The sequence below is a fragment of the Balaenoptera acutorostrata genome, chromosome 18 (assembly GCF_949987535.1).
Source record: "Balaenoptera acutorostrata chromosome 18, mBalAcu1.1, whole genome shotgun sequence".
NCBI lineage: Eukaryota > Metazoa > Chordata > Mammalia > Artiodactyla > Balaenopteridae > Balaenoptera > Balaenoptera acutorostrata.
This window is the reverse complement of record NC_080081.1, coordinates 55,960,847-55,988,057: the sequence shown is the minus strand read 5'-3', so window position 1 is coordinate 55,988,057 and position 27,211 is coordinate 55,960,847. Positions and strand designations below refer to the sequence as shown.

Below are 27,211 nucleotides of genomic sequence, written 5' to 3'. Positions count from 1 at the left end.
ACTCAGTTATACATATATATATATATATATATATATATATATATATATATATATATATACATACATTCTTTTTCATTATGGTTTATCACAGGATATTGAATATAGTTCCCTATGCTATATAGAAGGACCTTGTTGTTTATCCATTCTATATATGCCAGTTTGCATCTGCTAATCCCAAACTCCCAATCCATCCCTTTCCCACCCTTCTCCCCTTTGGCAAGTCTATTCTCTATGTCTGTGATTCTGTTTCTGTTTCATAGATAGGTTCATTTGTGTCATATTTTAGATTCCACATATAAGTGATCTCATACAGTATTTGTCTTTCTCTTTCTGACTTACTTCATTTATTATGGTAATCTCTAGTTGCATCCATGTTGCTGCAAACGGCATTATTTCATTCTTTTTGTGGCTGAGGAGTATTCATTTGTATATATGTACCACATCGTTTTTACCTGATTCGTAAAGAGAAAGCAGAGGCAGAAGTGTTTCCTGAGAAGATGAATAAGCAAATTTATCCACAGGTTAAACATGATACCTATAATCAGAGATTTCAAAAAATATAATTCTAATATTGTTTGATAAGTAGCCATAATTTCTGGTTGATTGATCATATATCCCAATTTATTCTTTCTTTCCTTAATTCTCTTATAAAATAGGTCCCAAATATGCCTCAGGAATCTTTGGACAAATTGTTATCATTTACACACAAACTCAGAGAGACACAGGATCCAACAGTAAGTCTGGGTTATTTTCCATAGGATTTTCTGTTGTTGACATGCTGTTGCTTTATATTCTTAGAGTTCAGGGCTTTGAAATCTATTTTTTAAGCTGATATATTTATCCCTTATGCTATGCTTTCTTCTATGTATATATCTTAAGCTCCTCATGGCTGGTGTCATAGTAAACAACTTTTAACTTTAGGGGAGTACTTGGGTATTCCAGGAGGTTTGGGTCTACTTCTCTGTCTCCTGTGCTGAGCAATCTCATGTATTCTTATGGCTTCAAGTATCACCTCTGTGTCAATGCCTACAACTTTATCTTCAGCTTCTAACTTCTTCTTCCTCATTGATTCTCTATTTCAGATTGTATTTACATGTTGGGATGTTATAGGGGCAGGAAACTTTTACCTTCTTTTGTTCTAGGTCCTTTGGCTAACCTAATAATTAAATTGACATGAGACAGTTTAATAGGAGAAAAACAACCAATTTAATTTTGTACATGCAGAAGCCCCATACAAATCTGAAACTCAAAAAAGTGACCAAAGCAGGTAGCTTTTATACCTTTTAGTCAAAGAAACAATAAAATTCTGAAGAATTGACAACACAAAAGAAGTTTGGGCTTGGGGTAGTAATTAAGTGAAGAAGAAACAAAGTTTGTTTATATAGCCTCCTCAGTCCTAAATTTCCTATTTCTGGTGATAAGGATGCTTTCTACCCTCCTGGTACAGGGGCGGTATCTTTTTCATGGGAGATTCATTTCCTGCTTTCAGGGGGACAAAGGAGGGTCAGAGCGTCCTTGCACCAGCTATTTGCCATCCTGGTGCCTGGCACATCCTAGAAAATTAACAAATGTTTGATGAGTGCATGAATAAATTAATTAATTAGTTATTAATTTATAAAGAGATTTCCCTGGAGTTGTCTGTCCCAGAGAACATTACATTTTCATAAAAGAAATAATTCTTTAAGAGGAAAAATAGAAAATTTATTTTTAATAATTTTCGAAAAGACCTTTCATATTTTTAAGCTGAATTACTATTATTAATCATGTTAATCCAAAAAAAAGACCCTTGAGGTGTGCTCTTGAACTGAATAACCATGGTAACTAAGGGAATGTGCTCACATCCTCACCCTTTTATTGCAAGATAAAACTGCAGTTAGGGGCTTCCCTGGTGGCGCAGTGGTTGAGAATCCGCCTGCCCATGCAGGGGACACGGGTTCGAGCCCTGGTCTGGGAAGATCCCACATGCCGCGGAGCAACTGGGCCCGTGAGCCACAACTACTGAGCCTGCGCGTCTGGAGCCTGTGCTCCGCAACAAGAGAGGCCGCGATGGTGAGAGGCCCGCGCACCGCGATGAAGAGTGGTCCCCACTTGTCGCAACTAGAGAAAGCCCTCGCACAGAAACGAAGACTCAACACAGTCATAAATAAATAAATAAATAAATAAATAGAAGACCGTGAAATTCTTTAAAAAAGAAAAACTGCAGTTAGAAATTTGATATTATAAGTATTAAGTACATTAGGATTTTTAAATTAAAAGTACATTCTCAATTTTCAGTTGGTAATAACGTGAGAACAGAAATAGCCAAACCCTTTACTCAACACGTAAGTGGCTCAACCTAAACTTCTTTCTGATTTAGTCCTGGATGTTATTGCAAAGCATTTTGGTGTTATCAACTGATGTAGTATTTTTTAAACTCATAAGAAGTCCTTACTGATCACTGGAATGAAATATGAAGCCTGAATTCAGTGTCATGTTTGGAATTAGATTAGAATTTTGTAACCTGGAAAGTTACTGTATGGTTTAATAGGACTCTTGTCATAAGAATCTTCTGCTTGGAGTCATTTGTCATACATTTTCCATGATTAAAATAGGAATTTTTCATGGTCTCAAATATTAAGATGAGAATTGCTAAGTCATGTTTAACTTCTAATACTTTCGATCATAGTGGCTGAAACAATCTTATCCTTAATTCTTCCTACTTTCTCACATCCGTCCTTCTTTCTCATATCCATCAGTTGCCAAGTCCTTTGAAACATTTGTTTGATCCCTTCTCCCCCTTCTTATTGCCAGTAACCTTACTGTAGGACTTTATCTCTTTATAAGTAGGTAACTGAAGTAGCTTTCTGATTCCTGTCTCAGTTTTCTCTGTCCTTCAACTACTTTGCATATTCCTGCCAGGTTAGTCTTTCTAAAATCATGTTACTAAGTCCTATTGCCCTTAGAAGAAGGGCCAAACTCCTCAAAATGTGATTTACGGGTCTTTGATATTAGGGAGCAAGCTTTCCAGCAGGACCCTCTAGTAAAGCTGGGCTGGTTTCCTCACATTCTGCTTGTATTTCTGTTCCTGTTGCGTTCGTGCCTTTGTTCATAGCATTTCTGCTACCCATTTGAACATTTTAAGCCCCTATAGCAGTTTTATCAAGTGCTCCACTTACTTTTGCATTAAATTATATGCTATTTTGAATTGCAATTTATGCTTTCTTATATTTAAGTATTGTCTCCATGTCTAGAATGCAAATTTGTTGAAGAAGTCTGAATCAAATGTTTTGCTTATGAGTTCTTTGTAACTTAGAATGTGTTTTTTAATAGAAAAAAGGATATGTCATAAATGGTGGTCATGCTCCTAATCTAGTCCCCAAAGGAGTGTTTAACCCATGTTGTAACTGAAATATAATGCTAATAACAGCAGACCAACATCTCATGGAGCTGTGAAATACACGAGGAAGGAGAAACCAATTCACTTTCTGCTTCCTTGCGATGTACAGAGATGGGCTTAAGCGAAGTGTTAAAAGGAACAAACAACGTAGTGTAGTTTTGGCATCCTCCTACCATCCATTCTGAATCCTTGGTTAGTTTAATAGAGTCTCCTTCTCCGTTTCCTCTGGTGCTCAGGGCCACTTTATTGCCCTTGTCAGACTCTGTGACATTTCACCCTGGTCTCTTCTGTGCCTCCCCACCACCACCACCAGTGGACCAGTTTACTTCAAAAGTTCTCCTCTTCTCTTGATTTTCAGTGAAAACCACTATCTTCTAATGCTGCTGATCTTAGTTAGACATTAGGCCAGTAATAATCTGATGCATTAGATTCCTACTAATGTGTAGGTCCCGTTCCCTTCCTCTGTTAGATTTTTTTCATTTTGAAGAGGCTGACTTTGAATAATAATTGCTGGACTTCCCTGGTGGCGCAGTGGTTAAGAATCTGCCTGCCAATGCAGGAGACATGGGTTCAATCCCTGGTCTGGGAAGATCCCACATGCTGTGGAGCAACTAAGCCCACAAGCCACAACTACTGAGCCCACGCACCACCACTCCTGAAGCCCGCGTGCCCTAGAGCCTGTGTGCCGCAACTACTGAGCCCATGCACCAAAATTACTGAAGCTTGAGTGTTCTAGGGCCCACATGCTGCAACTACTGAGCCCATGTGCACCAACTAGAGCCTGTGTGCCTAGAGTCTGTGCTGCGCAACAAGAGAAGCCGCTGCAGTGAGAAGCCCTTTGACTGCAACGAAAACCCAATGCAGCGAAAAAAAAAAAAAAAATTGCTGCCATTTGTTGAGCACCCATATGTGTCCAACGTCTGCTAAATGCTTTAGAATAATTTTCTAATTTAATCCTCATAACACCTTAAAAGGGAAGGCATTATTATTGCCATTTTAAAGATGAGGAAACTGGGGCTTCAAGAGATTAAGAAACTTACCAGAATCTCACAGCTAATAAATGGAAGACTGATTTGTCTGACTCCAAAGCTTATAAACTTTACTATTACATTATGCTGCCTGCTAAGATAATTTCAAATTCAAGTCAACAAATATTCATTGGTACTTACCATGTCCTGAGTTCCATACTAGCAGCTCTATTAATGGGATTTGGGGAAGAGTAAGAACACAAAGGGAAATTATTCTGACAGTGTCAGAGAAGGATTCCAAACTGTAAGCTGCCCCCCAAGTGAAAACTGGTTGACACCTCTATGATCAGAAGCCTAAATTGTCCACAACTCCTTTTTTCTATTTCAGAAGTCATAGATTTACTTAAAACTGTAAGCATTTTCTGGCCATCTTAACAGTTTGGCTTTGTGTAAGCAGGAAAAAAAAATGAACAAATGGTTAATTGTACATAAGGGCTATTTGTAAGTCAGGTTCAATCTGTACAATGTAACATCTTACCTCCATCCAGCCTCCTCCCCCACAAAAAAAAACATGTATACACAGTACTTTAATTGAATTTAATTAATAAATAGTTTTTATGGAATTTTTTAAAAATGTCTTTAAGGATGTTTTAAGTGTAAATTGGTTTCTGTTTATTTTATTTGTAATTCATTAACAGTACATATTTCTTTTAAGTTTGGCCTTGTCCTTAGGAATAATGAGTTCTGCTATGATACCCATCCACAGGGACTTGCAGCAAGTTGAGACAAGACTCTTAACAGCCTGTCTTTGCCTTTTGCTAGGCACAGTCATTGGCAGCATCCCTTTCTACCAGACAGCTGTTGAGGATTTCTCGTCGGCTGTCACAGTACCCTAACGAAAATCTTCACAGTGCTGTCACTAAAGCCTGTCTTTCCAGGTAACCATATTCTCCTTTCTCACTGAATTCAACTTTCTGGGTCTTTGCTAAAACAGTAACATAAGTTTCATAGTCTGTACTCACAGGTCTGGAAAAAGTATCAGTCTGAATATGTAGCTATTTCAGCCTTGTGTTCAGTTTTTACAACATATATTACCTTACTTAGGCATACTAATAAATTAAAGAGATTTTTATAGATGAGAAAACTAAGTCACTTACTCAAATCAGACAGTAGTAAATAAGTAAAAGGAGGTTTGGTATTTGAATGCTGGCTCATGTGTCTTCTGAGTGAGTGCTCTTAAGCACTTATCACCTCCCAAATTTGCACTGGAACCTTCCATGCTTGGTAGTACTGTCCTGTTGCCCAAATTTGACAAAACTAACATCTTTTCAGTCTACACTAATATTTTTCATACTTGTTTGGAAATTATTAATAAAACATCAGCTTATATAATTTCCTTACAGAATCATACTTGCATGAAACTATTTTAAAAGATAATAAGAAAAGATTAATAGCAGTGTCCGATAGATCTGGAGATTTCTTTTAGACTCTTTTCATATGATCTGGTAATTATTTTTATGGTGGTTTTAACTGTTGTCCATTCATTCCTTGATATATTAAAGGAATTAAAAGAGAATCTATATCCAGCTTAGGAGGATCTCTAACTGCCCTCTATAAGTTTTCAGCTTAGTGGACAATTTTTCTTGTAGTTAAAGTAAGCTCCTTATGTTGCAACTTGAATTTGTTCTGTGGTGAAATGAGGCTAAAATGAGGTTTGCTTCCAGTGTCTTTGGGGTAATTCTTTGAATAACTAATAATTATGAGAAATAATAAAGTTGATTCTCCTTTTCTTTTAAGTAGATTAATATTAGACTTCCAAATGAAAATTAGAAAAAAAAAATGCTTCAATTGCCTATTTTTTAGGGTCATGAACTGAAGAAATTATTGGGTTGCCCAAAAAGTTCGTTCTTTTTGGACAACCCAATATATACAGAAAGATAGATTCATTATCTACCCAGGTTTCCTTAGTCAGAACTTGGTTATTGATGTGTATTAATAGAAGTAAATAGTCAATGCCAAGTAATATAAACAGCTTCAGAGCCTAAGGGAAAATAATACTTTGGAAGGAATGAAATAATCATACACAAAGCATTCTAGAGACCGTTCTAGAGAGCAAATAGTGAAGACAAAACAATTCACTTTGAGTCTAGTGTAATCTTGATACCTAAACCAGACAAGAATAATGTATGAAAGGAAAATTGTAAATCAAATTCATGGACTGTGTACAAAAATCCTAAATGAAATCCAGTTGTAGCTAAATATATATATATCTATTTATATGATATATATATAATTTATTTATATATATAAATAAATTATGAGCAATTTGGAGTTATCTCAAGAATGTGAAGAAGGTTTACTATTCTTTTTTAAAATTCACCATATTAACATATTACTGAGAAAAATATCATTTTAATAAATCAGTAAAGAAGGATTGGATAAAACTCAACAGCCAAACTTAAAAACAAGCCAAAGCAAAAATAAACAAAAAATATTCTTAGTTAACCATGAATGGATGGGAAATTCTTTAATCTGATAAAGGGTATCTACTAAAACTTTATAGCAAACATTCTTATGGTAAAATACTTGGCTTATTCCCTTTAGAGTTAGGAACAAAACAAGAATGTCACCTTTCTATACTTTTAGATTGGCTAAAGATTATATGATTGGCTACATAAAAAATTCAAAAGAAGCTACATATAAACTACATATTAGAACAAATAAAATATAATGAGATTACTTATGCACCCAAGTCAGTGCTATTCCTATATATTCCAGCAAAAATCAATAAGGAAGTCTAATTTTTAAAAATAGTACCATTCAAAATAATAATAGAAAGCTTTGAGCATCTAAGAATAAATCTAATGAGTGACATATAATGCTTTTATGGAGAAAAACGTAAATCTTTATTAAAAGCTGTAAAAGATAGCTGTGGGAAATGGGAAACTATACTATGTTCATGAAAGGGAAGATTAAGTATTGTCAGGCTGTTTGTTTCCCTGCAAGTTGATATGTAGATATAATTTGGTCAGATACAACCAAGGTTATATTGAATTGGACAAGCTGATCTCGAAATTAATATAAAGGGCCGACAATATCCAAAGAAATTTTGAGGAAGATTTAAGTGGTGTGCTTTCTCCATCAGATATCAAGATCCATTATAAAGTTATATTTATTTTAAGTGTGGTATCAGTGCTAGAAAAGACAAATAGACCATTAGAATAGACTACAGAGCCCTGAAACAGACCCACATATTTCTGGGAACTTAGTATATGTTAGAGGTAGCATTATGAATTAGTGTGGGAATGGATGGACTTGTCAATAAATGGTTAAAAATAAAAAATATCCACTTTATTCCCATACGAAAAAGTAAAATCCAGATATATGACAAGAACACTGTAAGCCACTCTGCAAGTTATAAGCCACAAACTAAGAGATGTTTCACAAGATTTCTAATCTCAAAAGGATTGCTATTCAGGAACTATAAAGTATACACATTAATGAGATAAAAGCATCACCCCTAAATGGCAAAAGGATTAATAGATGTGCAGGAAAAGTTAATTCAGATAACCAACAAACATTTGAAAAGATGCTCAACTTACTATTGATCAGGGAAAATGACATTTAAAACAATTATCAGCTATCATTTTATACTTTTACAATTTTTACCTGTAAAAATAGCATTTTCCATGAGCAGAAGGAAATGGAATTTCATGACTGTTGTTGGGATGGAAGTCTTGTCAGTTTGGGGGTGATCTTACAGTAACTTTATGCCTTAATATATTAATACTCTATGAATGGACGATTCTACTTCTTGATAATCACCTTAGAGATAGATTTACATGTATGTATAAGGAAGCATGTAGAAGAATGTTCATTGCATTATTGTTTGTAAGAATGAAAAATAGGAAACAACCTATCAGTCCATCAGTAGGGAATGAATATATAAACTGACATATTCATATAATGAGGTACTATACAGCAGTTAAAATGAAGTAGATCTACATGTGTCAACAGGTATGGATCATGACAACTTAACATCAAGTCAAAAGTTTGAAAGAGGAGATTTTGTATATGATGCTATTTATATAAAGGTTTACATATAATAAAAGTGCAATATGGTTTTTACTCACACATATGCAGCAAAATAAAAATATGGACAAGAAAGGTATACACCAATTTCAGAGTAAGAGTTAGCTTCAGGGATAGAGAGAGATGAATAGAATACTTAGTATACTGTAATTTTCTGTATGCTTGAAGTAGTTCATGGTTAAAACTATTTAAAAACTAAAAAATACTTTCCATATTCATACACATACTTCACTGAATCAAATAATGCATTTTTCCAGTGTTATCAACTGAATACAATAAAATTCTATTTTGTTACCACCCCATGACCCTTTGCAAATAGTAAAACAGCTATCTTGTTTATGTATCATCTGTTGACTTTAGCAAGGCTACAGAGTCAAAAGCCTTTTTATTAACCTTCTCTTTAGGATAGCACAATGGCAGGAAGGAACAACAAAAAAAAATTTCATAGAAAATTTTAGAAAAATTGATATGATTTATATTCATGAAGTCTATTATTAAGCAGACAAAATCAAAAGAAACTCTCTAGCCTAAATTTGTTAAACATTAAATTTATTAAATATTAGCATGGCTCTTTTATCTTGTTAATTTAATTTTTAAAATATTTTTCATTTATTTATTGTTTATGCCAGTTGAGTTCTGACTGGAACATTTCTTCATCTGAGGGAATGGCTCCCTAAGCACCTCTCATTGCCTATAATATGTGCATCAAGTCTTGGAGCTAGATGCATAATTCATTTTAGATAGTTGAAAACCTAAGAGGCCAAAAGGAAGAAAATTTAGAAGGTTAGGAAGATATCAGGTATTTTGTATTCCAAAAATTACTTTACTGTGGAAGAGTTAACTAGAAATCCCTATAAAATGAGTTTTACTCCATTCAAGTATTTTGCATTCCATTAAATTATTTACTTTTGGAAAATTTTGGGGTGATGATCCTTTAGCATAGAAATTTGGGGCAGAGTTATAAGAATTTAATCAGAAATGAAGATTAACTACCTTTGACATTGAGGTTATGAGGAAATTTTCCATTCATCAAAAACTTAGTTTGTATACAGTATTTTTCAAAATTCCCTTGTGACATAAAATGAATAACAACTATATAAAATTTCCACTGTTTAAGTTATTAGCTAATTAAATTTTTAAAGTTATAAGCCTGCTAGAACTAATACACAGTGTTAAATGAGTATAATGATTATTGTGGATGTGAATTTTTTGTTTTCCTGAAAAATGATTTTGTTTGCAGGAAAGACTGTTCAGGAAGTTTTGGCTTAAAAACTGCTGTTCAGTTTTGTTTTGTTTTCTTTTTTAACATTTTTATTGGAGTATAATTGATTTACAATGGTGTGTTAGTTTCTGCTTTATAACAAAGTGAATCAGCTATACATATACATATATCCCCATATCTCTTCCCTCTTGCATCTCCCTCCCTCTCACCCTCCCTATCCCACCCTTCTAGCTGGTCACAAAGCACCGAGCTGATCTCCCTGTGCTGTGCGGCTGCTTCCCACTAGCTATCTATTTTACATTTGGTAGTGTATATATGTCCATGCCACTCTCTCACTTTGTCCCAGCTTACCCTTCCCCCTCCCCGTGTCCTCAAGTCCATTCTCTAGTAGGTCTGCGTCTTTATTCCTGCCTTGCCCCTAGGTTCTTCATGAACTTTTTTTTTTTTTTTTTTAGATTCCATATATATGTGTTAGCATACGGTATTTGTTTTTCTCTTTCTGACTTACTTCACTCTGTATGACAGACTCTAGGTCCATCCACCTCACTACAAATAACTCAATTTCGTTTCTTTTTATGGCTGAGTAATATTCCATTGTATATATGTGCCACATCTTCTTTATCCATTCATCTGTCGATGGACACTTAGGTTGCTTCCAAGTCCTGGCTATTGTAAATACAGCTGCAATGAATATTGTGGTACATGACTCTTTATGGATTATGGTTATCTCAGGGTATATGCCCAATAGTGGGAATGCTGGGTCATATGGTAGTTCTATTTTTAGTTTTTTAAGGAACCTCCATACTGTTCTCCATAGTGGCTGTATCAATTTACATTCCCACCAACAGTGTATGAGGGTTCCCTTTTCTCCACACCCTGTCCAGCATTTCTTGTTTGTAGATTTTTTGATGATGGCCATTCTGACTGGTGTGAGATGGTATCGCATTATAGTTTGGATTTGCATTTCTCTAATGATTAATGATGTTGAGCATTCTTTCATGTGTTTGTTGGTAATCTGTATATCTTCTTTGGAGAAATGTCTATTTAGGTCTTCTAACCATTTTTGGATTGGTTGTTTGTTATTTTGATATTGACCTGCCTGAGCTGCTTGTAAATTTTGGAGATTAATCCTTTGTCAGTTGCTTCATTTGCAAATATTTTCTCCCATTCTGAGGGTTGTCTTTTCATCTTGTTTGTGGTTTCCTTTGCTGTGCAAAAGCTTTTAAGTTTCATTAGGTCCCATTTGTTTATTTTTGTTTTTATTTCCGTTTCCCTAGGAGGTGGGTCAAAAAGAATCTTGCTGTGATTTATGTCATAGGGTGTTCTGCCTATGTTTTCCTCTAAGACTTTGATAATGTTTGGCCTTACATTTAGGTCTTTAATCCATTTTGAGTTTCTTTTTGTGTATGGTGTTAGGGAATGTTCTAATTTCGTTCTTTTACATGTAACTGTCCAGTTTTCCCAGGAGCACTTATTGAAGAGGCTGCCTTTTCTCCATTGTATATTCTTTCCTCCTTTATCAAAGATAAGGTGACCATATGTGTGTGGGTTTATCTCTGGGCTTTCTATCCTTTTCCATTGACGTACGTTTCTGTTTTTGTGCCAGTACCATACTGCCTTGATTACTGTAGCTTTGTCATATAGTCTGAAGTCTGGGAGCCTGATTCCTCCAGCTCCGTTTTTCTTTCTCAAGATTGCTTTGGCTATTTGGAGTCTTTTGTGTTTCTATGCAAATTGTGAAATTTTTTGTTCTAGTTCTGTGAAAAATGCCACTGGTAGTTTGATAGGGATTGCATTGAATCTGTACATTGCTCTGGGTAGTATAGTCATTTTCACAATGTTGATTCTTCCAATCCAAGAACATGGTATATCTCTCCATGTATTTGTATCATCTTTAATTTCTATCATGAGTGTCTTATAATTTTCTGCATGCAGGTCTTTTTTCTCCTTAGGTAGGTTTATTCCTAGGTATTTTATTCTTTTTGTTGAAATGGTAAATGGGAGTGTTTTCTTAATTTCACTTAAAGATTTTTCATCATTAGTGTATAGGAATGCAAGAGATTTCTGTGCATTAATTTTGTATCCTGCTTCTTTACCAAATTCATTGATTAGCCATAGTAGTTTTCTGGTAGCATCTTTAGGATTCTCTATATATAGTATCATGTCATCTGCAAACAGTGACAGCTTTACTTCTTCTCTTCCCATTTGGATTCCTTTTATTTCTTTTTCTTCTCTGATTGCTGTGGCTAAAACTTCCTAAACTATGTTGAATAATAGTGGTAAGAGTGGGCAACCTTGTCTTGTTCCTGATCTTAGTGGAAATGGTTTCAGTTTTTCACCATTAAGGATGATGTTGGCTGTGGGTTTGTCATATATGGCCTTTATTATGTTGAGGTAAGTTCCCTCAATGCCTACTTTCTGGAGGGTTTTTATCATAAATGGGTGTTGAATTTTGTCGAAAGCTTTCTCTGCATCTATTAAGATGATCATATGGTTTTTCTCCTTCAATTTGTTAATATGGTGTATCACATTGATTGATTTGCATATATTGAAGAATCCTTGCATTCCTGGGATATACCCTACTTGATCATGGTGTATGATCCTTTTCATGTGGGGTTGGATTCTGTTTGCTAATATTTTGTTGAGGATTTTTGCGTCTATGTTCATCAGTGATATTGGTCTGTAGTTTTCTTTTTTTGTGACATCTTTGTCTGGTTTTGGTATCAGGGTGATGGTGGCCTCGTAGAATGAGTTTGGGAGTGTTCCTCCCTCTGCTATATTTTGGAAGAGTTTGAGAAGGATACATGTTAGCTCTTCTCTAAATGTTGGATAGAATTCGCCTGTGAAGCTATCTGGTCCTGGGCTTTTGTTTGTTGGAAGATTTTTAATCACACTTTCAATTTCAGTGCTTTTGATTGGTCTGTTCATATTTTCTATTTCTTCCTGGTTCAGTCTCGGAAGGTTGTGCATTTCTAAGAATTTGTCCATTTCTTCCAGGTTGTCCATTTTATTGGTGTATAGTTGCTTCTAGTAATCTCTCATGATCCTTTGTATTTCTACAGTGTCATTTGTTACCTCCCCTTTTTCATTTCTAATTCTTTTGATTTGAGTCTTCTCCCTTTTTTTTCTTGATGAGTCTGGCTAATGGTTTATCAATTTTGTTTATCTTCTCAAAGAACCAGCTTTTAGTTTTCTTGATCTTTGCTATCGTTTCCTTCATTTCTGTTTCATTTATTTCTGATCTGATCTTTATGATTTCTTTCCTTCTGCTAACTTTGGGTTTTTTTTCTCTTCTTTCTCTAATTGCTTTAGGTGTAAGGTTAGGTTGTTTATTTGAGATGTTTCTTGTTTCTTAAGGTAGGATTGTACTGGTATAAACTTCCCTCTTAGAACTGCTTTTGCTGCATCCAATAGGTTTTGGGCCGTTGTGTTTTCATTGTCATTTGTTTCTAGGTATTTTTTGATTTCCTCTTTGATTTTTTTCAGTGATCTCTTGGTTATTAAGTAGTGTATTGTTTAGCCTCCATGTGTTTGTATTTTTTACAGATTTTTTCCTGTAATTGATATCTAGTCTCATAGCGTTGTGGTCAGAAAAGATACTTGATACGATTTCAATTTTCTTAAATTTACCAAGGCTTGATTTGTGACCCAAGATATGATCTCTCCTGAAGAATGTTCCATGAGCACTTGAGAAGAAAGTTTATTCTGTTGTTTTTGGATGGAATGTCCTATAAAAATTAATTAAGTCCATCTTGTTTAATGTGTCATTTAAAGCTTGTGTTTCCTTATTTATTTTCATTTTGGATGATCTGTCCATTGGTGAAAGTGGGGTGTTAAAGTCCCCTACTATTGTGTTACTGTTGATTTCCCCTTTTATAGCTGTTATTATTTGCCTTATGTATTGAGGTGCTCCTGTGTTGGGTGCATAAATATTTACAATTGTTATATCTTCTTCTTGGATTGATCCTTTGATCATTATGTAGTGTCCTTCTTTGGCTCTTGTAATAGTCTTTGTTTTAAAGTCTATTTTGTCTGATATGAGAATTGCTACTCCAGCTTTCTTTTGATTTCCATTTGCATGGAATATCTTTTTCCATCCCCTCACTTTCAGTCTGTATGTGTCCCTAGGTCTGAAGTAGGTCTCTTGTAGACAGCATATATACAGGTCTTGTTTTTGTATCTATTCAGCCACTCTATGCCTTTCGGTTGGAACATTTAATCCATTTACATTTAAGGTAATTATCGATATATATGTTCCTATTACCATTTTCTTAATTGTTTTGGGTTTGTTATTGTAGGTCTTTTCCTTCTCTTGTGTTTCCTGCCTAGAGAAGTTCCTTTAGCATTTGTTGTAAAGCTGGTTTGGTGGTGCTAAATTCTCTTAGCTTTTGCTTGTCTGTAAAGGTTTTAATTTCTCTGTCAAATCTGAATGAGATCCTTGCTGGATAGAGTAATCTTGGTTGTAGGTTTTTCCCGTTTATCACTTTAAATATGTCTTGCCACTCCCTTCTGGCTTGCAGAGTTTCTGCTGAAAGATCAACTGTTAACCTTATGGGGATTCCCTGTATGTTATTTGTTGTTTTTCCCTTGCTGCTTTTAATATTCTTTCTTTGTATTTAATTTTTGTTAGTTTGATTAATATGTGTCTTGGCATGTTTCTCCTTGGATTTATCCTATATGGGACTCTGTGCTTCCTGGACTTGATTAAGTATTTCCTTTCCCATATTAGGGAAGTTTTCAACTACAATCTCTTCGGATATTTTCTCAGTCCCTTTCTTTTTCTCTTCTTCTTCTGGAACCCCTATAATTTGAATGTTGGTGTGTTTAATATTGTCCCAGAGGTGTCTGAGACTGTCCTCAATTCTTTTCATTCTTTTTTCTTTTTTCTGCTCTGCAGTAGTTATTTCCACTATTTTATCTTCCAGGTCACTTATCCATTCTTCTGCCTCAGTTATTCTGCTATTGATCCCTTCTCGAGAATTTTTAATTTCATTTATTGTGTTGTTCATGATTGTTTGTTTGCTCTTTAGTTCTTCTAGGTCCTTGTTAAACGTTTCTTGTACTTTCTCCATTCTCTTTCCAGAATTTTGGATGATTTTACTATCATTATTCTGAATTCTTTTTCAGGTAGACTGCCTATTTCCTCTTCATTTGTTAGGTCTGGTGGGTTTTTACCTTGCTCCTTCATCTGCTGTGTGTTTCTCTGTCTTCTCATTTTGCTTAACTTACTGTGTTTAGGGTCTCCTTTTCACAGGCTGCAGGTTTGTAGTTCCCGTTGTTTTTGGTGTCTGCCCCCAGTGGCTATAGTTGCTTCAGTGGGTTGTGTAGGCTTCCTGGTGGAGGGGACTAGTGCCTGTGCTCTGGTGAATGAGGCTGGATCTTGTCTTTCTGGTGGGCAAGTCCACGTCTGGTGGTGTGTTTTGGGATGTCTGTGACGTTATTATGATTTTAGGCAGCCTCTCTGCTAATGAGTGGGGTTGTGTTCCTGTCTTGCTAGTTGTTTGGCATAGGGTGTCCAGCACTGTAGCTTGCTGGTTGTTGAGTGGAGCTGGGTCTTGGCCTTGAGATGGAGATCTCTGGGAGATTTTCGCCGTCTGATATTATGTGGAGGTTGGAGGTCTCACCAATGTCCTGAACTTGGCTCTCCCACCTCAGAGGCACAGCTCTGACACCTGGCTGGAGCACCAAGAGCCTGTCATCCACATGGCTCAGAATAAAAGGGCGAAAAAAAAGAAAGAAAGAAAGAAAGAAAAAGATAAAATAAAATAAAATAAAAATATATTAAAGTAAAATACAAAAAATAATTATAAAAAAAGGTTTTTTTAATTAATTAAGAAAAAAAAGAGAAAGAAAGAAAGAAGAGAACAACCAAACCAAAAAACAAATTCACCAGTGATAACAAGCACTGAAAACTATACACACGCACAAAAAAAAGACAGACAGAACACTAGGACAAATGGTAAAAGCAAAGCTATACAGACAAAATCACAAAGAGAAGCATATGCATACACACTCACAAAAAGAGAAAAAGGGAAAATATATATATATATATCATTGCTCCCAAAGTCCACCTCCTCAATTTGGGATGATTCGTTGTCTATTCAGGTATTCCACCGATGCAGGGTACATCAAGTTGACTGTGAAGATTTAATCCGCTGCTTCTGAGGCTGCTGGGAGAGATTTCCCTTTCTCTTCTTTGTTCGCATAGCTCCCGGGGTTCAGCTTTGGATTTGGCCCTGCCTCTGCGTGTAGGTCGCATGAGGGCTTCTGTTCTGCGCTCAGACAGGACAGGGTTAAAGGAGCAGCTGCTTCGGGGGCTCTGGCTCACTCAGGCAGGGGGAAGGGGGAGGGAGGGGTACGGAGGAGGCGGGGCGAGCCTGCGGCGTCAGAGGCTGGCATGACGTTGCAGCAGCCTGAGGCGCGCCGTGCGTTCTCCCAGGGAAGTTGTCCCTGGATCACGGGACCCTGGCAGTGGCGGGCTGCGCAGGCTCCCAGGAGGGGAGGTGTGGATAGTGACCTGTGCTCGCACACAGGCTTCTTGGTGGCGGCAGCAGCAGCCTTAGCATCTCATGCCCGTGTCCGGGGTCCGCGCTGATAGCCGCGGCTTGCGCCCATCTCTGGAGCTCCTTTAAGCGGCGCTCTTAATCCCCTCTCCTCGCACACCAGGAAACAAAGAGGTAAGAAAAAGTCTCTTGCCTCTTCGGCAGCTCCAGACTTTTTACTGGACTCCCTCCCGGCTAGCTGTGGCGCACTAACCCCCTTCAGGCTGTGTTCACGTAGCCACCCCCAATCGTCTTCCTGGGATCCGACTGAACCCCGAGCCTCAGCTGCCAGCCCCCGCCCATCCCGGCGGGTGAGCAGACAAGCCTCTCGGGCTGGTGAGTGCTGCTCGGCACCGATCCTCTGTGCAGGAATCTCTCCGCTTTGCCCCCCGCACCCCTGTGGCTGCGCTCTCCTCCGTGGCTCCGAAGCTTCCCCCCTCTGCCACACGCAGTCTCCGCCCACGAAGGGGCTTCCTAGTGTGTGCAGACCTTTCCTCCTTCTCAGCTCCCTCCCACTGGTGCAGGTCCCGTCCCTATTCTTTTGTCTCTGTTTTTTCTTTTTTCTTTTGCTCTACCCAGGTACGTGGGGAGTTTCTTGCCTTTTGGGTTGTCTGAGGTCTTCTGACATTGTTCAGTAGGTGTTCTGTAGGAGTTGTTCCACATGTAGATGTATTTCTGATGTATTTGTGGGGAGGAAGGTGATCTCCACGTCTTACTCCTCCGCCATCTTGAAGCTCCTCCTGTTGTTCAGTTTTTTTAAGGATATAATTTCAAAAATCTAGATCTTTAGATTTTTCTGTTACTCAACTTACTCTATAAGTCTAACAGATTTTCATTACTTTTATGGGCCTTAAAAAAATGTTTGGTTCCATTTATAAAACTTGGCTAAATTAAATATCTTCAAACATTTGAAATTTGTTAATAAAATATATATATATATAGTTTCCTTTTAAGTACTTCAGATGTCTGAAGTTAACAAACAAAACCTTCTTGAGAAACTGAATAACTCACAAGTATAACACATTAAATTTATAAATAGGATGATCCATGTTATCTTAAATGTTCCAATACTGTTTATAAATTTAAGATTTAAAATCAGGTATAAATTAATTATACGTTCTAAATAGAAATCATAGGCTGCCTTATATCCCCTGAGCCCCTCAGTCTTTTTCTCTCACTCTTACTACTAATATTCCTCCTCTCAGGCTGGTAATTTGAGGGCATCCCCTATCCTTATTCTAGCTCATGCTACCATTCTTAGAAATCCTATTTTATTCCTTAATCCAAGATTAAGGAATATTTAGATTAAGATTTCTGTGACAAAGACATTTGTCCCTATCCCATTTCTGTGACAAAGACACAGTTATTCGAGTTAGCCTAGGATTACTACTTCTGTTTCTGTTTCCCAGGATGTGGTTAAATCTTTATTCAGTTTTCTTATAACTAAGACGTAATGAGACTAGAGACTTTCTAATTGTTTTTTTGTTGGCAGTAAGTGAAAATAATGATAATAATGGTTTTTAAAAGACACTCCAATGCTTATAATTGTGATAAGTGTACTTGAAAACTTTATAACAGGATATGTCATTGCTTTGGTTATAGAGAGGTAGGATAGAAAGGGTGATATTCTTTCACTTATCCACTTATTTTACCAAAGGCCACAGAAGAAGAGAAAAAAGCAAGTAGAAAATATCAGCGAGCAATGAGAAAGGAAGCAGTTAAGTAACCCCTTGAAACCTAGGAAAAAAGTAAGGGTTGGCCTCACATTACCTAATATGCTTCATTCTCCTCATTTGTTAGGTGGGCTAATATCTTTTAGAATACAGGTTCTAGATGTAAATATATTTCAACTTCCATACTACCTCTGATTATTTGGTAGTGCTCTCTGGTGTGAGGTTGAAATTAATCTGAAGCATGTTCAGTCTCAGCAGGAAAGAGTACAGTATTGCAAGCAATGCCTGTCCCTGCCTTTGAAAGGGAGGTGTACATGCCTTGTTCGCTATCCTCCACAGGCTTTGGAGGGCAGTCTAGAAACGTTCCAGTACAGGGAATGTGAGGATGTGTTGACAGACAGGCTATATAGATGTAAGGGGCTTCTGGGAATAGCACACAACGTCTAAGCTTGAAAGTGGTCACTGTCAGTCAAGGTGGTTTGACAGGTCATTGTCAATCAGTGGAGATGCAGCCACAGGGCCTAGTGTTACCAGGTTAGATTCTAGTTTGTGAGATAGTGGTGAGGGAAAGGTAGGTGCCAAGACAAGGGCTCAGGAAACAACATAAAAGCCCAGTTATCGGGTCCGAGAGACAAAGTGAGGCCTTGGTTTTGAACAAGGCAACAATCTAAGAACTGTGATGAAAGGTTAAAGATGAACAGCAGTAAGTCTCACTTGATGCTGAACTGATTAAAGTTATATAACCACCCCCCCATCACAGCCTATAACCAAAATGAGGCAGTAGGTGAGAGATAGTTGGTTTCAGTTATGTGGTTTGGAATGTTACAGGGACAGGGAATCCAACAGTTTTTTACACACTCATGCTTTTGCCTTCTTGCTCACACCAACATCTCTTTTATTAAAGCTTATACTCAAGGCTACGGGAACCACCAAAGATTTAGACCTATGGAAAACCTAAATTAGAAGTGTATGTTCTTAGTATGTTTATTTGAAACATAGGATTAGTTTACAGTAATATAGCACAGGTAACCGTGGATTAAAAAGCAGTTCTGTGGGCTCACTTGTGATCATAAATTCCGGATATAACTTTATTTATGTGTGAGGGAAACTCTGTTTTCATGTTCTAAGCCCATGATGTTCATACAATCGAATTGTAAATGAAGAATGCCTCTGTCACTCACAAGATAGTTGTTTTGACAACATACATATAGAATAGATAAACAGGTATATTTTTTAAATGGAAGGAAAAATCAAGCTGAATAATCTTAAAGTCATCTAATAATTTAAATTAGAAAATAAAGAAAACCTCATTAATCCACCTCCACTAATCTGAATTTGTGATTGCCAATTTGAAGTAGGTTAAATTGTGGTTGTTTTATCTATTTAAGAAATTTGGAAAGCCAGTTAAATGATAAATAAGATGAATGAGGTATACTAAATCCATTTTAAAAAGCAAATTATTTTCATTCTTGTCCTGCAAAATGTTGTATGTAAACACATACTGCTAATTACACATTAGTTTTCTTTATTAAAGGAGATTCAACAAACATACACTTCATCTTCACACATACATGAAGTTTATATTTATTCTGAAATATTTTATTATCTAGCTTCCACAAATCAAGACTGATCATCCTTAATTGGTTATAATTAGTAAGAGAGAGAGTGAGTGTGTCTGTCTAAGTGTCAAAAGATATTTGGGAATCACAGAAAGCTTTGACTTTATCAATCCATCCTTCCCACCCCACCAGGTTTTTACCAAGCCTTGCAAGGTCAGCATTAGAAAAAAATCTGGCAGATGCTACAATAGAAATAAGTACTGATAATAACCTGGAGCCAGAATTGGAGGATTACAAATGTAAGTATTTGATTTGTTTCTTTTTTAAGTGAAATAATAATTATTAAGCAATTGTATTATTTATTATTTTAATTTCAATTAAAAATGTTTTTGGTTTCTACCCATTTTGTTTTATGTATTGAGTTGAAAAAATGAATCTTTTATTTAAAAAAAAAAGTTTCCAGATACCAGATATAGTTCCTCCCCCAAGAGTTGCAATTGACATGAATATATTAAAGGCTCAGAGAATTCCTACTGTAAAAAAACATGTAATTTTGTTTTACCTTTTATTCCAAATGTATTTCACCATAGGATCTAGCAATCTGTTTTCTTTGCACAACATTTACATTTTGGGGACCACCAGTGTCCTACAGGGCATGTTTTGGAAACTGTTCTAGGTTGATGTAGACTAAACTAATAATTCAGAGTACCATTTCATGCCCTCTTACTCCTTTCATTTCCACCTGTATTGTCTTCTGTGGTATTTTTCTTCTTGATAGCCGTAAGTATAATTTAGAGTTTTGGGGAAGTTTAGATCTTCCTGTAAAAGTACCCTGTTCTTCATTTAGAGCACAATGAAAGGTTCTCTGTTTTTTGAGGGTAATTACCTGTCTTATCAAAATATCCAATGTGTGATCACTCTCTAAAGGGTGGACTTATTGTGGCTCTCTTTATAGATGTTTTTAATAGTCGGGGCTACACCGAGATAAGAATTTGATGTTAAGGAAATAGGTGACTTTTTTAGAGTAAAATTATAAATTCAACATACTGATGGATCTGGGTACAGATATGCAGAGCCAACTCAAAGAGACAGAATAACTCTGGGATTTGGAGATTCAGAACATTACTTACTCGAATGGTTTAACGTATCCAAAGACAGACTGCATCATTCAGACTATAGATTGTTTAGTCTTGGCAACAGGCCAGTGTTAGCAATCCCCATCTAAGCCTTGCATTGGAGGTAAGGAGCCTAAGTTAAGCAACTTTTGACTCATCTGGTCCCATTCATTTTTAATATCATCTCTGTTGTAGAGAATTCATGTAATTCATTCTCCTTGTTCAGAGGATAAGGTTCACCGAAAAACCTTCTGATGAGGATTTGGCTTTCCACGCAAGGCTCCCTCCGTCTAAAATGCTGATATGGCAACCAGTGTATCATATAGTCTATATGACATTTGCAGCTTTCATTGCAATGTAATATTTCAGTTCTAGTTTTATATATCAGAATTTATGTATAGATCAAAATATATGTCTTTAATGTTCTCCGGAGAGTTAGGTTTGCCCTCAGTCATAATGATAAAATCAAGTTTTGAGCCTACCAGACTGAAGGCCTTGACAAATTTACCAAAATAATGCCATCCTATGAGATTTCTTAGAAGATAGCTAACCAGCTTTGTCCCAGGGAAGTACTAGCATCACCATTCTCTGAGTTCATTTCCCTTTTCTAGCCTGAAATTTTAGCAATAAACATTAGTTGAGTGAATTAAATCATCCTAAAGCCCTAAATGTACTGAATAGATATCCTCCATAAACTAAACTGTAGATGGTATCAAATGCTGTTTGAACCTGAAATCATGTGTGTCATCTCAACATACAAGTATGTAGTAAATTCACTGATGCAATCCTGGTCTTTCCCTTTACAGTTTTATATTGGGTCTATTTCAGAGACCTGAAAGTAGTCAATAAATAGTAAATTCTCAGCACAGCAGTTCATGTTTTCCTTCCCTATAGAACTCGTGAATAGAAGGAAAATGGCAAGAAATATTGGAGGGAGAGGTCTACTGTGCTTTGGCAAATGTTTAGCACTCAGCAGTGATTAAACAGGGTGACAGTTTAATTATTTTTAGCTCAAAATTGTTCACGGTACTCCATAGATGCAAATGTTGCATTCTCTCCTTGTCTTTCAAAATGTTTTAGCACAAAAACAGCAATTTTCTTATTTGAAATAGGAGGAAAAAAAGATGGGTCAGCTGCTTAAGGCATTGTAATTGTCTGTCTGCTTGCTCGGGTATTTCCGCAGGATGGAATATTATTTAGAGTCCACATTGCAGAAAGAATATCGGACTATACTAAATTCTGTTTTTAGCTCTACCCATACTAGCTGGGTGATTTTAAGCAAATTATTTAATTTATGTTCTTCTTAGCTTCCTCATAATTCTTGTCTCATTGTTAAGAGATTTCCATGAAATTATATGAGAAAACAATGAGCTGAAGCTGAGGTCTGGCACATGGAAGGTCCTCAGTAAATGATAGCTTCTATTATGGTCAGTACTACTACAACAACTACTACTATTACGTTATTATTATTGACCTTGGAATATGTCAGGTAGTGAGCATGTGTATCTCCTTACTGTAGGGAATACATGTGAGATATGTACCCTGACATAAATTTATTACTTAGTTTCCTGGCTTCAAGGAGCTCATATTCTATCCTAGACCAACTATTTAAAGCAAATAGGGGACAATACAATAATTATTATCACAGAATAACTGTAGCACCTGTGGTGCATATTTGGAAGTACAGATCTCCTGGACCATTCCTAAAAATAGTAATTTGAGAGGTCTGGGGTCAGTTGGTTCATCTATATTTTTAGCTAGAGCTCTAGGGGACTCTCCTATAGGGTTTTTCAATGGGTGGGTCCTAAAAAAATTATATTCAAGGTACTTCAGAGCTTTCAAATGTATGTATTTTAGAGTTTCTGACCAAACAAGCTCATAAAGGTGGCTTGACTGAGTTCTGGGGTTTTTTTTTCCCCTTCTCTTTTTTATCTCTATGCTGTTTGCTACATACGTTTGTTTTAAATAAAAGTTATTACATTTTGGAACATCTTAAGCCTTTTTGTAGAGTTTTTAAGCTTTTTATGTAGTGCTATGATGTTTTATTACCACCTTCAAGCTTATTTCTTTTAGATGTTAGACGAAAATTCCTTGATGAGCCCACAAGGTATTAAAGATGCAGTATTGCATTCTTTTTGGGCTGGACTTGGCTTCTCTGAGGACAGCGCTACCAGTAATTGTCTGTCCTGTGTGAAATGTTTAGGTGAAGTCACATCTGGATCTCTGAGGATTGGAGCTGTTAGTGCACCGATCTATAATGCCCATGAGAAAATGAAAGTGCCTGATGTTCTGTTCTATGACAACATCCAGGTAAGATCAGGACTTTGCATTCGTGGATATAGCCCTCTTACATTGTGGTAATTAACCCCAATTCAAGTGAAACTGATGTTTATGTTTGTAATTTGCTCAGTTCAATTCAGATGATGCAGAATGAGGTGTCAAAACATCTTTTATTAAGGCGTTGTAAAATTATAAACTCTTCCCAGAGTTACTTGAGAATTGGAAGAGTTGCTGCAATGATTAGAGTAATAAATTTTATATGCAGACATAACTATACTTTAATAAATAAAATGAATATATTATTAAATTAAAAACAAAAGGCACTAATATTCATCTTCTCTTTTGCATTCCTGTTAGTTAAATCATTTCAAGTAGTTCAAAAAGGGGTGTGTCTTATGCATTCTTTTCCTCACGTTTCTTTCCTTTTCCCAAAAATTCCTAGTATTTTTCTAGTCTTTACTTCTTCGTATCTTTTTTTAAGAGAGGAGGATAGATAATTTTCCACTTGTAAACTAACCAATAATTATGAGCTTCCACTAAGACACAGAAATAAGTGTGTACCCAGAAAGCTTTATTATAGATGTTCACTTTAATAAGAATTTTTTCCAGAGAAAATTACCCATAATATAAAAAGATTTTGGGCTTCCCTGGTGGCGCAGTGGTTGAGAATCTGCCTGCTAATGCAGGGGACACGGGTTCGAGCCCTGGTCTGGGAAGATCCCACATGCTGCGGAGCAACTACGCCCGTGAGCCACAATTACTGAGCCTGCGGGTCTGGAGCCTGTGCTCCGCAACAAGAGAGGCCGCTACAGTGAGAGGCCCGCGCACCGTGATGAAGAGTGGCCCCCACTTGCCACAACTAGAGAAAGCCCTCGCACAGAAACGAAGACCCAACACAGCCATAAATGAATGAATAAATAAATAAATGAATAAATATAAAAAGATTTTTTCTTTTCCAGATTTTCTGTGAGGTGCTTATGTATTTATTTTATAATAAAAACTATACTTAAAATTTTCTCTAATATTTGGTCACTATTCTGCATGTAAATAATAATCCTACATTTACAAATTATGTTTGAAGAACTTCTACTTACCATTTTCACTATATTAAGGAATTAGAGAATTAAAATAAAGAATTTTTTTATCTGCTATTTCCCAATCCTATTTGTTGTTCGATGGGTAACATAATGTATATCCCTACATTATGTTAACAATAAAAGGTATCTCAGCAAATTCTTCTTTCTCAGTAAAAGTCTTGATTAAATGTTTTTGAAATCTGTCCAGATTATAATTATCTATGACATAGCAAAAGGCATAACCTGAATTTGCTTTTTATTCTTCATTCTATGGGCCATTAACTAATATTGGTTTTATTTTTCTTCCAGAGCATTAATGCTCTTATACAAGCAGTGGACAAATGAACAGAAAATAAGGTTACTTATAAGACACAAAGGAATAAAGAATCTTGCCTGTCAAAGACAAAAGCATGATGGCAAGGAAAATATAATATTTTCAAACATTTATGGTATCACACTCTGTTCATGTAGTAGAAAGGCATAAAGGAAAAAGAATCAGGGAGATTTCCCTGGTGGCACAGTGGTTAAGAATCCGCCTGCCAATGCAGGGGACACGGGTTTGATCTCTGGTCTGGGAAGATCCCACATGCTGCGGAGCAACTAAGCCCGTGCACCACAACTACTGAGCCTGCGCTCTAGAACCCACAAACCACAACTACTGAAGCCCGCACACCTAGAGTCCGTGCTTCACAACAAGAGAAGCCACTGCACTGAGAAGCCTGCGCACCACAACTCAGAGTAGCCCCCGCACGCAGCAATGAAGACCCAACGCAGCCATAAATAAATAAATAAATAAATAAATAAATAAATAAATAAATAAATAAGAATCAGGAAACTTTGTCATAAGTGACAGTTTGAAAAACTCCATGGCAACAAAGGTTGAAAAGACTTCCCAGCATATGAAAATGTAGGAAATTCAGTAGCAGGGAGGGCCATTGTACCCTTGAACACAGTGTCTGTTGCCATGGTGTTTGTGACATAGACGTTGAGGACCGCAGGGCTGCTGTGAACTTTACACAGTGGCCCTGAGGGATTTTCTGCAGCCTGTCTCCAAACGTACCTTCTCTTCATAAAGTATTATGAATTAACCATTAATGAAAAATTCTAGCTGTACCAGTTCTAGGAATGGTGGCTTGATTAAATTTGCTTTTGGTGCATATATTATTATTGCATATTATTATTGTGTTTTATGTTGCACTTCACCTTTGAAACAGTAGTCTTCAGTGCCTCTTGAGTATTTAGGTGCTTCTCTACCATCTTGTTCTATACCCTGTGGTCCCCTTGCCACACCGTGTTGTAATTGATTTTTAAAACATGTTTTGCACACTACTAAGATAAAGCCTTGCTGTTGTTGTCTTAATTTTAATTTTGTGTCTCTAGCAAATAGCACAGTGCCTGGCACATAGTGACTGTTGAATAAATATGTGTTGAGTGAATTCATGAAAGAAGGAAACAGATTTTGAATGTTCATAATTAGGAGTATTATTTTATTATATCTGTCATGAAGGAATTATAGATCGGTGCACTAACAGCTCCAATCCTCAGAGATCCAGATGTGACTTCACCTAAACGTTTCACACAGGACAGACAATTACTGGTAGCGCTGTCCTCAGAGAAGCCAAGTCCAGCCCAAATAGAATGCAGTACTGCGTCTTTAATACCTTGTGGGCTCATCAAGGAATTTTCATCTAACATCTAAAAGAAATAAGCTTGAAGGTGGTAATAAAACATCATAGCACTACATAAAAATCTTAAAAGCTCTACAGAAAGGCTTAAGATGTTCCAAAATGTAATAACTTTTATTTAAAACAACGTATGTAGCCAACAGCATAGAGATAAAAAAGAGAAGGGGAAAAAAACCCCAGAACTCAGTCAAGCCACCTTACACTTGCAGTAGTAAGGAGGAGAAATTGGAAGAAAGAGAGATTAATAGCCTCTTAAGCCTAATGAGCTTTAGATTTGAAAAACTTTTAAAAAATATCTACCATGTGTCAAGCCTTTCTTAATACAGTAATTAAAATACACACATACACACACAGTTCCAGGGCTCAAGTTGCCAGATTCTGTCAAGGGGAAAAAGCAAGCAAGTACACGTGGTTACTGTAGAGCATGATGGAAGTATGCACAGGTTACTGTGGTAGCATTGAGGTGATGGTCCCAGATTGGAATGATCCTGGAAAATGAGTTCACTAGGCAAAGTTGAGAGAGAGTCTCAGGCAGAGACACTAGCATTTGCAGAGACGTGGCTATGTGAGAGTGTAGCTTATTCAGGGAGCTACATCTAATTAATTGTCATGGCCAGAGCTGAGATTCAAATGGAAGAGTGAGAAGAGATGAGGCTGATGAGTTAAAAGGTCAGATTGCCTGGGCCTTGCTAATTAAGGAATTTGGAAGCTATTCAGAAGTGAGGAAGCCGTTGAAAACTTTGAAGCACATTTCTACTTTTGTTAACTTTGCATTCATTCTTTAATGTTGTCTGTGAGTTGGAACAAAGGCAGAGAGGGACTAGTTAGGAGGCTGTTTCGATAGTCCAGGTGAACCTTAGGAAGGATCTGAACGAAGGCGGTGATAGTGGGGACGGAGTGGAGGGGACACATTGCAGGGCTATGTAGGAGGTAGGTAGAGTCAATGGAACTTTGTGTTGGATGAAAGTCAGAGAGGCTTCCACACGGAGCACATAGTCTGCTGGAAAAGTAAGCAGAAGAGTAAAGAGAAAAAGATTCTACATTGCGCCCGTGATTGGAACACACAGTAGGAGAGTGATGGGGGATGAGACTGAGACTCCATCAAAAAAATAAGGAGTGACCCTTGTTCCAAAGGTATTAGGAGTCATTTAAGGAATTTGGGGGGGCGGGGAAAGTGACATGATTGTGAACAGAGAAGTGACTGTCAGTACTGTGGAGAACACATTGACTCAAGGAGAGACTGAAGTCAGAGACGCCACATTGGCTGATAAAAATCTAGGCCAGACATGATAAAAACCTAGATGAAAGCTGTGGGGATGGAATAGAATGGATAGATACAGTGGACTTTTAGGTGGCTGAATAGCTTAGACTTGGTGTTTAATTGGCTTTTGATAAGGGCCAACTGAGATGGACAAGAACATGATGATGATAGGGTCGGGTTGTAGAAGATGATGCTATTAATTGGGATAAGAAGTACAGGATAAAGAATGAAGCTGAGGAGAATACGGGGCTGGAGTCAAGAAGAAAAGTCTTGCTGTTGAAGATCAGTGTAAAGTTGGTGGTTGAAGCCATGGAATGGATGAGAGGATTTAGGGAGAGCAGGGTCAGAAGTAACTCGTTGAG

General features: G+C 36.8%; 1 protein-coding gene across 3 annotated transcripts in view; it reads left to right on the top strand.

Moving 5' to 3' along the window:
- Nucleotides 1-27,211, top strand: part of VWA8 (von Willebrand factor A domain containing 8) — a 364,979-nt gene that overhangs the window by 137,605 nt on the left and 200,163 nt on the right. For 2 of the 3 annotated variants that reach the window (XM_057532758.1, XM_057532756.1), the window contains 4 exons: nt 657-734; nt 5,167-5,282; nt 19,625-19,731; nt 22,751-22,857. In XM_057532758.1, coding sequence (XP_057388741.1) covers nt 657-734; nt 5,167-5,282; nt 19,625-19,731; nt 22,751-22,857 — 408 coding nt within the window. The remainder of the gene's footprint in view (nt 1-656; nt 735-5,166; nt 5,283-19,624; nt 19,732-22,750; nt 22,858-27,211) is intronic. The other variant, XM_057532757.1, reaches the window with a different exon arrangement.